Below are 13713 nucleotides of genomic sequence, written 5' to 3'. Positions count from 1 at the left end.
TCTGGCCAGCAGTTAGGTTCTATTTACTATCTATGATATACTTGGGAAAATCATGTTTAGATTAGAGAAGAATTGAAGAGACCACGAGCTTAAATCTGAAGAGGGGGGGGTGCTCATTTATGGTTAGGATAGGAATATACCTAGTCACCGTGCTTAATTAAATATTGTAATCTTAATACATTCTTAATAGATTGATTTCATAGGAATATAGACGTTAATCTTTTTTGAATAGGCGAGTAGTATTTCGGGAGAAGGCTATGAGAGCAATTGTTCGATTAATTAGCAACCATGAGTGAATTGTACGAAAGGGAGAGTTAACTAGAACATAATAGGATTGGTGAATCGATCACAACCCTGAAATATTGTCTCTACTGAATACACAACAACCGTTTTGCCGCTTGATAATTTAGTTACTACTTAGTATAGTATAATTAAACTCTTGAACTCGAATTGGCTCGACCGAATAATAATCTTGGTGAATTTAGTGGGTAGTTGATACAAGTCTCTGTGGGTACGACACTTGACTTATCATTTTATTATTGTATGACCACGTATACTTGCGTGTGTGTTTGGGAGCAACAAAAAATTTGATGTTCTTTATCTTCTTTATTTTCGGGTTTGCCTCTTTCTGAACATAACAGTATGTATTGCTACTATATAATTCTCCTATGAATAAGCGTAGCGGAGCATTTTGTGATGCTAGTAGCCTAAAATATATATATAGGTTAGTTGTACTTGTAATGGTTTATAAAAACCCAAATGTACATCGTCATGATTTTGTTTCTATGAATATAAGCGTGAAGCATTTCGTAATGCCAGCAGCCTGATAAGCACTGTGTGCCCAAAAACAAGGTAGAGATTACCGGATTTGCTTTTCATGAGAAAGGACGAGAGAATTAGAAAGAGTCAGAAAAGCCTGATGATGGGGCTTTTGGGTACACCGGAATTGAGATGGCTAAAAATTAGAAAAGCTTAAATTCAAGCATGGTCCAAGCTGAGAATTGAAAAACGCCAACTTTTAAAAGTTCAAAAAAGGAGCCAATGACCCCACTCTGCTTCACTTTACTCCAAAACTCCACTAACAGCTGCTAATGCTAGTGCTACTATTAACTTCAACAAAAATAATGTAGCTTTACCATGTTCACATTATTGATTATTTCCAGAATCCCAAGTATATTAAAATCATCCACCTCCATTGAGCAAATACTCGTTCAATTCTCACTCTCTCAGATATGCTAGTGCTACTATTCCTAGTAGCATTCACACTCTGTTCTACGACGTCGTTCGCCCATTCCCACTATAACTGGTCTCCATCTTCCACCACCACAGAGTGGCGACCAGCACGGGCCACCTACTACGCCGCCGCGGACCCACGTGACGTTGTGGGCGGCGCCTGCGGGTACGGGGATTTGGAGAGAAACGGCTACGGTAAATCCACAGCTGGTCTTAGCACTGTGCTGTTTGACAGGGGTCAGATCTGCGGTGCGTGCTTTCAAGTCAGGTGTGTGGAGGACCTGCGGTGGTGCATTCCCGGTACATCAATTATTGTGACGGCGACGAATTTTTGTGCTCCCAATTATGGGTTTGAACCAGATGGTGGGGGCCATTGTAACCCTCCTAATGCACATTTTGTGTTGCCCATTGAAGCCTTTGAGAAAATTGCTATTTGGAAAGCTTCCAATATGCCCATTCAATATCGCAGGTACGTGCAGCTAGAGTAATTTTCGCTCTCCATTTTTTTTTTTTGCATGCACCCCTGGACTAATGCGCCAGTGACTAAGGTTATTGAATAAGAAGATTGTCAAGTTTAGAGTGTTAATTATTTCCCTTCAAAAAAGTCCACGGGATCATAGGAAGGTTGCAGAGTATAAGTGTGTAACTGATAATTCTAGAGGGGTGTTTTTATACCTTTTCCCCAAGATCTACGGTAAACTTCGCAAACATTGATTATAATGACTGCGCTGATACCAAATATTAGACATTCTACACGATCCAAAGCATGTCTAGAATGTACAAGTAGCATGAAATATTTCTGCAGTTTTATGTATTTGTGGCCAAAGCTGTACTGCATTTCAATATAGAAGTATGATCCTATTTACTGAAGGATATGCATTATATGTCTCTGTGAGTTAGTTTGAATATCCATTTATATTTATATAACACTGCCTGTGGAAAAATCTATCAGTAAAATCTTCCTAGTTCCTTGTAGGAAAGAACTTAAAGTTCAGAAGCAGCGACGGGTCATACCGATAGTATTGGCACGTATTCTCGCATTCTGTTTGTAGTAGGTTTTTATGACTAACTATTGTTTTCTTTTATGGTTGGTCATCTTACAATCTTGTTGTTTTTATTCTGCTTTTATATGGCTTTTTGGTGTTGTCTCTTCTTGTCTATATTTTCACTAATGTGGTGCTTATGATTTCCTAAGCTGAGGGTCTATTGGAAACAACCTCTCTATCCTCACAAGGTAGGGGTAAGGTCTGCGTACACACTACCCTCCCTAGACCCCACGGTATGGGATAATGTTGGGTATGTTGTTGTTGTTATTGCAGTGACGAGCATTAGAAAAAGTACAGCAGCATAGAAAAGCTACATTTTAGCTTCTTGCTATTGTCTTACCTTAGCAGTTGTTGTGTGAGGCTGTGAGCAAATTATACAAAGATGAAATATTCATGCATGGTCATGATCATGACTTCTAAGGGCTGGATTTGAGCGACTGTACTCTTGGAGATATTGGGGAAGATTTGGATGAAATTTGTAGTCCAATAATTGCCAGGGAGAAGAAGCAATTTGAGAATCCGTTGCGAATGATTTTTATGGTATGTCAGGATAATCCAACAGACCCTTTAAGAGGTAGAAACCAAATTAGATATCGGAAAAGTGGAATGTTGGATGGGAATTGGGAAGAGTAAACTGTTTATAGATTACCTGCATATCATCATTAGCTAGTACTACGTTGACAAGGATAGGTAACTAGTTGAATCAGCCGTTTCCTTTCTACAAGAAACAGCTTTATTGCGCTGTTGTATATGTGTGTTTTGGAGGAAAGCTTGAGGGTATCAATCGGCAGATTACTCTATGATGTCTAGTGACTTGGCCCATACTACGAACACTTCCTTCAGCACCATTATAAATTGGCTTACTTTTATAAATTGTAGCTTCTAAAGTCAGAGTACATATGGTCATGGATTGTGATAACGCAGATTTGGAGAAATATATGTTACATGTATGCACGTACAGGAATCCGATATGAGTCCAAATTTAGAAGTCAGATTCTTCATCACCTAAATCTTTGGATTTGGGAATATGGATAAGAGTACGGGCATGAATGAGATACAACTAATATATATATGCTACGCATTCACAAAAAATTGGCCTAAATTAAGTTATGCATTGAATTAAGAAGTCATTGAATCGGAACAGAAAGTTAGTAACTTGATCTATGTAACTTAACTCCGATCGATTTCTCTTGTAGAGATGTGCTAACTGCTTTGTAAAAACCCAAAAATCGAAACAGAAATACCAGCCAACTTATCCTTCTCCGCGATAGTTGTAGTCAATGCATCCGTGTTAATTGGCCTAATCTGGTGCGTTTCCCACACGCACCCCCAAGTCATGTAGGGTAGGGTTGGCTTCATCGGGTATTATGAAGAGCTTCCATAATGTCTGGAGCATTCTCGTGTTGAAAGAGTACTATCACATTGAAATGTCAATTTGATTCCGCCCCTAATGAGGTGGAAACTTGTAACCTCTCAGGATATCTGGAAAGCATTCAAGCTGTATGATCTTTCTTTTGACATTTTGGCTCTAAAATTACATAAAAGGTCTTCAGGAATGTTTGATCGGGAAAGCTAACTTGATACGTTTAGATTCATAAGTGACTAAGTATTAACATTATGTAGAATTTCAGCAATGCATATGCCATCTGCATTATATGTTTGTGGCAAGAATTTTATGATGAGAATTCCTGCATTTGCATTCTTTAGCAACTAACATAATCTAGTACATTTCTACAACCTTATACCCTAAAAAGGAAAAGTAAAAAAGGGAAACCCCCATGCATAAGAGGACTTATTCATGTTAAAAAATATTACTGTGATAAAACTCATCTAATCATCAATACAAGTTGGTATACATTTCGAACCCCAAAAGTAGAAAAATAAATAAATATTTAAAAAACTGGATTAGGGGGTTCCCCACCTGTTGAGAGGCACTGGTTTCTATCTCTCCTTATAGTCCACATTAGCGCATTTAAATGGACTGCAAATGCCCTATCCTCAACAACTCTTACCTCTATCTTCCAGCTCCACAACAGGTCATTTGTAGTCTTAGCATTACACAGCTCATAAAAGAATTGAGCAGCATAGAGAGCAGCTATGTCGCTATCTCACAATGCACCAGCCAACAATCGACCTGCTAACCTGCCTTTTCACATATAAGGTACCAGCTGATGTGAATCTTCTTTTTGTTCAAGTTGTCTGCTGCTAAATAAAATACCAGCGCCCACAGATAATCAACCTGTTCACCTGCCACTTCGCATATTAAGTACCAAGTGGTAAGAATCTTCCTTCTCTTCAAGTTGTCTGCTGCTAGAATAAAACACCAGGACCCCCAAATTTCTCAATATTTTCTGGATGTCATAGGAAGCCACCAACATTAGCAATTCTTCTGTTCCCCTTCTAATTTTACACCGTATGAAAAGATCTAACACTGAATTTACCACTTGTATGAGCTATCCACCTTCAAGAGTCTCTTCTCTCCATGTAATATTTGGTGTCCATCCACTTCTTGTCTCGTGACAGTTCTTCCTTAGATTTAAATCCCAACAAGACACCATATACAGTCAAACATCTCTATAACACCCTTGTTTGTTCCGAATATTTTTGGATGTTATAGCGAAGTGTTGTTATATAGAACATATATTATAACATAACATGAAATCGGTCCCAGAAAAGCTTGGTTTTTATAGTGAAGTGTTGTTATATAGAGATGCTGTTATAGAGAGGTATGACTGTATGTGCCAGTTTTTGTTTATTTTCCTTGTTTTTGGGAAGTGCTATTTTGTGGTAATACTTTAGTTCTTTCTGTTTTGAACAGTCAGTTTATGGATATATGACGGTTTTCTTCATAATTTCCAACAGAATAAAGTGCAGAAAGGAAGGAGGAGTTCGGTTCACTCTCGATGGTGCTGGAATATTCTTGTCAGTTCTAATCAGTAATGTTGCAGGTGCAGGTGATATAGTGGCAGCAAAAATTAAGGGTTCCAGAACAGGATGGCTTTCTATGGGTAGGAATTGGGGCCAAAACTGGCACATCAATGCTGATCTGAAGAATCAGCCACTTTCTTTTGAGATTACTAGTAGTGATGGAGTCACATTGACATCTTACAATGTTGCTCCCAAGAACTGGAATTTTGGTCAGACCTTTCAAGGCAAGCAGTTTGAAACATAAACGTCCACTAGAATTATATCTGTTGCTGAGCTTAGGATTGGTTGAAGTTGGGTGGCAATGTCAAGGCACTTTTGTGCTTGTTCATGTTGGGCAAGCGACTGCCATATTAATATCAAGAGTGCAAAGCTGTGCACGGCGGATGTGGTGTAATAGATATGGTTCATCCGAACCCAATAGCTTTAGCTCTGACCTTGTACATGCATTAAAAGATTCACTCTATTAATGCATATAATAGATTTCAAACCCAGTTACTCAAATGGACTATTGTAAAGTTCGAACTCGAGCCCATAAAGTTCAAATCCTAGTTTTGCCTGTCAAGTTGTGTGATGTCAAGTTGTGTGATTACTGTTGTATGTTATTTATAGAATCTGAGATCTATCCTCATAAACTCAGATTCATACACATGCAATTGAAGAATTAACAAATTGGACAATATCATAGAGAGAAAAAGTAGAGAGAAGGAGGAGAAGAACTAATCTTTGTATTAACTATCTTTTGGAAGAAATAATGTTAACCAATATAACCACTTCACATTGGTTAGTGGAGAAGGTATGTGAAATGACAAAATTATCCCTCTCTTAATACACCAAACTATACACTAAACTACCCCTCACTCAATACTCCCCCTCAAGTTGGTGGGTGAAAGACATCAAACACACCAAGCTTGGATAAGAGAAGTTGATGTTGAGCAGCAGGTAAGCCTTTGGTCAGTAGGTCGGCAAGCTGTTGAGCAGAAGAAATATGGTGAGGAAGAATGAGCCCAGACTTGATTTTTTCATGCACAAAATGACAATCAAGCTTAATGTGCTTAGTGCGTTCGTGGAAAATGGGATTGCTAGCAATTTGGATAGCTGCCTTTTTATCACGGAACAAGGACACATGTTGGGATATAGTGAGTCCCAACTCCTGTAATAGACCAACAACCCTAGTGACTTCAGCTACTGCTGTTGTCATGCTCTTATATTCAGCTTTTGCGGAGTTCCTGCTTACAGTATGGTGCTTTTTAGACTTCCAAGAAATGAGTGCCTCACCTAACTTGACAACATATCCAGTGACTGACCTCCTTGTGTTAGGGCAGGAAGCCCAATCTGAGTCACAATAGGCAATCAAATTAGTAATAGGACCAGTAAGTAATAACACACGCAAGCCTGGACAACTTTTGAGATATTTAATCACTCTAAAGGCTACCTCCAAGTGTGATTGTTTAGGTTGCTGCATGAACTGGCTTAAGCTCTGAACTGCAAAGCTAATATCTGGTCCAGTGATGGTAAGGTAAAGGAGCTTTCCAATTAACTGTTGATATGTTGTGGCATCTTCAAACTCTAAATCATCAGTATTTCCTACATGAGCATCATAATCAACAGTGGTCAAGTTTTGATTAAGTTCCAAAGGTGTTTTAGCAGGTTTAAATCCACTCAAGCCAACTTGAGAAATAAGCTCCAAGGCATACTTTCTTTGGTTAAGTAATGTTCCCTTTTTGGATCTCAGCACTTCAACACCAAGAAAGTATCTCAACTCCCCAAGGCCCTTTACCTTAAATCGATTGTGTAGGGTCATTTTTGCATCTTCTATCAGTGTTTGATGACTACCAGTAATTAGCAAATCATCCACATAGATGAGAATGACTACTAGACCATCTCCTTGTTTTTTGGTAAATAAAGAATGATCAAATGCAATTTGATTATGTCCACTCTCTATCAAAGCTTCAGTAAGCTTAATATTCCATTGTCTAAAGGCTTGTTTGAGTCCATATAAAGATTTCAGATGTCTACATACTTTGGTCTCCCCATGTTTGATAAACCCTTGGGGTAAACTCATGTAGACTTCTTCATATAAATCTCCTTGTAGAAAGGCATTATTAATATCCATTTGGTATAAGGCCAACCTTTAGAAGTGGCTATACTGATAACAAGTCTCACTATGACCATTTTGGCAACAGATGAAAAAGTATCATGATAATCAAGTCCTTCTTTTTGATTGTATCCTTTTGCAACCAAACGAGTCTTGAATCTTTCTACCTCTCTATTTGCTTTGTACTTGACTTTGTACACCTATTTAGATCAAATGGCTTGCTTCCCTATAGGTAAATCAACCAGTTCCCAAGTCTTATTATCTTCAAGTGCTTGTATCTCCTGATGCATGGCTTCAACCCATCTGTCATCCTGAACTGCCTCCTTAAAGGAGTTAGGTTCAATGCAAGCTGAAAAAGCCTTCAAATAGGACTGGTATCTTGTCGTTAGAATCCCATACTATAGCCCTTTGGACAATGGATAAAGGCACTGGGTGGCAGTATTCTTTGTTGTCACATAATCCTTCAGCCAAATGGGAGCTTTGGATATTCTTCCTCCTTTTCTAACATTATGAGCTATTTTATGAACTGATGGTTGTTGAGTGGAAGTTTCTGATGGTTGTGGTGGAATTGTTGTGTCATTTAAACTGTCTTGTGAAGTGTCTGCAACTGGTGTCAATGTTTCTCTTGAGATTGCATCAGGTGATATAGCAATATGATTCTCATGAGCTTCTGGCAAAATTTCAGTATGTGTCCCTTGCTCCTGAGCATCATCATCATCAAGTTGACTTGCTGATTCAACATGTGTCACTTGCTCCTGGGCATCATCATCACCAAGTTGACTTGCTGATTCTTGTTCAATACTAGGCTGAGTTGATTGCGCTACCAGCTCTAACTGTTTGAGAAATAAATCACCAGAATCCAGTGCAGCATTCTTGAATGAAAACACATCTTCCCTAAAGCTCATATCCCTGCTGACCAGAAAGACTTTCCTTTTTAGATCATAAAGCTTGTAGCCCTTTTGGGTTGTTGAGTATCCCACCAATATACTTCTGTTTACTCTTGGACTAAATTTATCTCCTTTTGGGAGGTTGCTAGCATAACAGAGATAATCAAATAGCTTAAGGTGATTTATGTCAGGTGGCTTATTGTATAAAAGCACATGAGGTGACTTTCCTTTTAAAACAGAAGTAGGCCATTTGTTAAGCAGATACACAACAGTCTTTATACACTCTCCCCGAAACTTGTTAGGAATTGAACTTTAGAACTTCATAGCTCTAGCTACTTCCATAATGTGTCTATGATTTCTCTCTACTACCCTATTCTGTTGAGGTGTGTAAGGACAACTACTCTGGTGAACAATTCATAATGAAGAAAACAGTTCATTGCAGCTAGAATTGAAGAATTCAGTGCCATTATCATATCTCAATGTTTTGACAGTCACACCAAATTGATTTTTAACCATTGAAAAGAAGCTCTTCTATACAACTATTACTTCAATCTTTGATTGCAACAAACATATCCAAATGAATCTACTGTAATCATCTACCACTGTAACAAAGTAGTGTTTCCTACCATATGTAGGTATTCTATGAGGTCCACATACATCTATATGAATAAGTTGGAAAATACTAATAGCATTATTACTACTAGATGGAAATTTTAGCCTGCTCTGCTTAGCCAAGGAGCATATATCACAATTATGATGCACTCTACTATCCACTGAATTTCTCAACTATTGGATATGCTGCATTGCCTTTATTGAAGGATGTCCTAGTCTCATGTGCCATAGGGCTGAGTTATTTGTACTATTGCTGCTGTAGGTATTGATCTCATCTGCAAAAGGTACAGTCCACATAACCTTACCAATTCCCATCACCTTTCCATTGTAAAGACCTTGCAGCACACAGAAGTCAGGGAAGAACATTGCAATACAACTCATTTCCTTCGTCAGTTTTGAAACATACAATAAGTTGAACTTAAAGTCAGGAACATGTAAAACATCCTTCAAAACTTCATTGTCCAATATAGAGACACTTCCTATATGGGTTACTTTGCACTTATTCCCTGTTGGCACTTGCACTCCACTATTATTGTGTGAACTACAATCCTTAATATCATGCATGATCTCCTTATGAAAGGTAATATGATATGAAGCACCTGAGTCTAATATCCAGTCACAATCAAAGGCATTTGATAACAATGCATTTATACCTGCCATAAGCAAGGGACAGTCACCTGTGTCTTGTTTATTCAGAAGGTTTAGTGGTTGCTTGTATTGATCCTCCGTGAAGAAGTTCTCATGTGTGTGCTAAGTGTTTGATGTATTCCTTGTCTCAGCAGCAACAACATTAGCATAAGGTTTGACTCCTTGTATCTGTGCTTTCTTCTTACTCTTGAAATTCGGAGGATACCCTATGGTTTTATAACAGTTCTACTTCAAGTGACCTTTGTAGCCGCAAAATTCACAAATCAACCCTGGTTCCTTTGCTTTGAATCCCTGATTGAATGTCTTATTTTCCAGCTAGCATGGTCAAAACCTCACTATTAGATTCTCATGTTCCGAGGGTTCTTTGGCTCTCTTCTTGTATAACCAAGCATATGCCTGATTGACTGCCAATACAGGTGTTTTGAGTAACATCTGGCTCCTCACATGGATATAGCTTTCATTTAGGCCAACTAAAAACTGTAAAAGTCTCAGATTTTAGAATTGTTCAATGAAAGGCCTTGTTTCCTCACAATCACACCAAGGTCCTGTCACTAACAAGTCCATTTCATCCCAAAGATCCTTCATTTTGGAGTAGTAAACAGTGATTGAATCTGCGCCTTGAGTCAATGATCCTATCATCTTCCACAGCCGATAAGTTTGAGTTAAAATTTGTCAAATCGTTCCTTAAACTCGCTCCAAACCTTTGTCGCATTTGATTCATAAATGATGCTAGGTTGCAATTTCACCGCTACTGTTTTTCCTATCCACAACAGCACCACTGCATTGCATCTTTTCCATTGATTTGCTAATTCATCTTTGAATGAGTCTTTTACACAAGTTCCTTCTATGAACCCTAATTTGTTCTTCACCAACAGTGTTCTTCGCATAACTCGACTTCACATACCATAATTTTCTGGACCTGTGAATTTTATGTCGATCAATGCCACACCAGGTGTGTCTGATTCTCTCAAGTACAAAGGATGATTGTGATCTATTCGAGGAATTTCAATTTCTGGTTCTTCCATGGCCGCTCAGCTTCAGCAATAGCTTTCTATTGAAACACTGAAAATTTTGGTCCTAAATCTCAATCGATCGCTCTGATACCATGATAGAATCTGAGATCTTTCTCACAAACTCAAACTCATACACATGCAATTGAAGAATTAACAAATTGGACAATATCGTAGAGAGAAAAAGTAGAGAGACGGAGGAGAAGAACTAATCTCTGTATTAACTATCTTTTGGAAGATACAATGTTAACTAATATTACCTTCACGGCTCACTCAATAGTTATTATCTGAATTGTCATTAGAGAAGGTACTGCCACTTGAAAGAAATAGAACTCTGATTTTGCAAAAATTGGATGAAATCTGAAAGGGTTACACGAAAGCAAACACTTTATAGTCCTACTAAATACAAATATTAGACTTTCCTATTTACCTCGTTTGTTTTAGTTTCAGTGTAAACATTATCTTACTTACCTTCTTAGTAGCTATAGAGAAATTAATAAAAAATAATCAAATTTAATCGTGTAACTACACAAAAATCTTGCATCAGATAAGCAAGTAACTACTCCATATTGAAGTACAGCTGGAAGATCAATCAAATAAGAAGCACGTATGTATTATTATGCAAAGAAAGTAAACTAATAAAACATATATGAACAGACTAAAATCTCGTTGCCAAATGACAACGAATTTTACTAATTTACTTGGCTAATAATTTAGTACTATTTAGTATTTACTATAGGTAACTGTATATAAAACACCTGAAGACTGTCATATAGGCAAACGACAGAATCACAAATTAAATTAATGGGTTCAATCTATACTTTTTAAATTATAAGTTCAAATTTTAAAATTTGTTGATTTTTGTGTTTTTTACACACATAGGTGAAAGCTCCACCGCCACTACACATACGTTAGATAAAAGTGTTGTGTTAAACTCTATCAAAATTATTGTCGGACTGATTGCAAATACTAGATAAAAATAGTATGGGCTAGCCAGTTTTCGGACTGATCATTCAAAAATAGTCAGTATTTGCAAAGTCATTGAAAAATAGCAACTATTTTGCTGCAACACGGAAAGTTCCAGCATAATATACTGGAGATCGGTGTACCTGTGTATGAACTTCCAACATATTATGCTGGAGCTCCAACACACAAAAAGTTCCAGTATAATATACTGGAGATTAGAGCACCGGTATATTATCTCTAGTATATTATGCTGGACCAGTATATTATATTGGAGTATTTTTTCGGATTTTGAACAGTTTCGTTCAGATTTATCTTTACATTAAAAGTGGCTAAATTTCGATTACTTTTGAAACGGTGACTATTTTTGAATGACCACTTATAAATCTGACTATTTTTTAATTTCTCTCACCTCAAAGAAAGTATTAATAATACAATAATAACAATAACAATTACTGCCCTTCAGCCCAAAACCAATTGGAATCGGCTATATGGAAGTATCAAAAAATATTTGAAGAATTACAACAAGGTACAAATCAATGTTACCTAATTGCTGTAACATGAAGCAATGAAAGGTCTTATGAAATTAAAGAGGTACAAACTTAATTTCTTAGAAAATATCTATTGCATCAGGAAGAAAAAGTGAAAGGAGAAAAGGGAACAACAAAAATCAACTACACTTACGAGGACTGCAATGTGTACCACTAGACTATAAAATCTACAAAACTTCTTAAGAACAAATTGTTTTAAAATTATTGAATTTAACTTTATTTAAAATAGTGTAAAAGTTTATTTTACTATCATGTCATTTAAAAAATAATTATATACTATTATCACTAATAAGTAGCATTAGGAATCCAAAAATATAAGAAAAATAAGTTAGCTTCAATATCATGTTAAATTGCTTTACTAGTGTAAACTTTTCATTACTGTGTCTCTATATGGATATTAGTCAGTAAATCATAATCTATTAGGTATCCTTCCGTTTTAGGAAGGGAATCTTATATAAATGTCCCAAATAAATTTTAACTTACCGACCTTTAGCTATTAATCATAGACTTAAACTAGTCAAACACATATAAAAATTGAAAACTCAAGTAAATAAGGTTCTTTCTCTCCTAGAATTACACGCAAAGATTTTCTTCCATATTTTTAAGCGTGATCAGCAACATTAAATACAAGACGGAAAGAAAATTTCATGGATGAGGTAGCAAACAAGGTTATGAAATACAAAAAAATTATGTGTGTGTGTGTCATGGATTAGGTAGCAAATAAGGTGATGAAATACAAAAAAAAAGATACAATATTCAAAAAAATCTAAGCAAAAAAGGAACTTTTTCAAGGGGTATAGTTGAAATTCATTGAAAACATATAGATGATTCAATATACAAATTTTGAGGAAGATTAGAGGTGGTTTGGACTAATTTGTTGTCAAAATTCGTGGTTAAAATCGAGTTAAAAAAAATCTTCTGCAACACATATATCAAACATGTATCACACACACAGATATACATGGATTTACATGAGATATACATTAGATACAAATATAATACGTATGTGATACACATATCTTTTTTTTTTGGTCATGTTTCATCTTCTACTTCGAATTTTCAATTCAAATCACCTCAAAACTCCGCCAAATCATTGCAAAACTAAGATTCAAACTCTTTAAGATATACCCAATCTATTGTGACGACGCCCACTCAAAAGAAAGCAAAAACTTGACCTTGTTTTGGCTACAAATAACTAATTTAATACTGACAATATTTGGCTAATATTAGTAATATTTGATGAATTTACCAATTTTTGTAATAAGCTACTTATAAATGGACATAACTGGTAGTTTGTCTTATAAAAATATTCCAAGTAAGTCCCAACTTACCAACCTCTAGCCATTAATTGTATGCTTAATAAAATTAGTCAATCACATATAAATATTAAAAACCCAAATAAATAAGGTTCTTTCTCTCCAAGAATCACATGCAAAGAACTTCTCCCATATTTTTAAGCGTGATCAGTAGTATTAGATACAAGGGAAAAGAAATTTTATGGATGAGGTAACAAATAAGGTGATGAAATACAATATATATATATATATATATATATATATATATATATATATATATATATATATAGTATTAGATAACGGAAAGTAAATTTTATGGATGAGGTAGCAAATAAGGTGATGAAATACAATATATATATATATATATATATATATATATATATATATAATTCCAAAAATCTAAGCAAAAAATGACCATTTTCAATGTGTATGGTTAAAATTCATT

The 13713-nt window shown here is 36.1% G+C and overlaps 2 protein-coding genes across 2 annotated transcripts; one reads left to right on the top strand and one right to left on the bottom strand.

Moving 5' to 3' along the window:
* Positions 1-867: 867 nt before the first annotated feature.
* Positions 868-5780, top strand: LOC107810643 (expansin-A13-like). Its single transcript, XM_016635432.2, has 2 exons — positions 868-1702; positions 5142-5780. Exons 1-2 carry the CDS (start codon positions 1233-1235, stop codon positions 5449-5451), a joined length of 780 nt encoding a protein of 259 aa, XP_016490918.1. The 5' UTR covers positions 868-1232; the 3' UTR covers positions 5452-5780.
* Positions 5781-7511: 1731 nt separating this feature from the next.
* LOC142176373 (uncharacterized) lies at positions 7512-10474 on the bottom strand. Its single transcript, XM_075243787.1, has 5 exons — positions 10354-10474; positions 8997-9454; positions 8777-8912; positions 7758-8416; positions 7512-7661 (listed from the first exon to the last, which is right to left on the bottom strand). Exons 1-5 carry the CDS (start codon positions 10472-10474, stop codon positions 7512-7514), a joined length of 1524 nt encoding a protein of 507 aa, XP_075099888.1.
* Positions 10475-13713: the final 3239 nt, after the last annotated feature.

The sequence above is a fragment of the Nicotiana tabacum genome, chromosome 3 (assembly GCF_000715075.1).
Source record: "Nicotiana tabacum cultivar K326 chromosome 3, ASM71507v2, whole genome shotgun sequence".
Taxonomy (NCBI): domain Eukaryota; kingdom Viridiplantae; phylum Streptophyta; class Magnoliopsida; order Solanales; family Solanaceae; genus Nicotiana; species Nicotiana tabacum.
The sequence above is the reverse complement of the archived record's forward strand: the minus strand, read 5'-3'. Positions and strand labels throughout refer to the sequence as shown.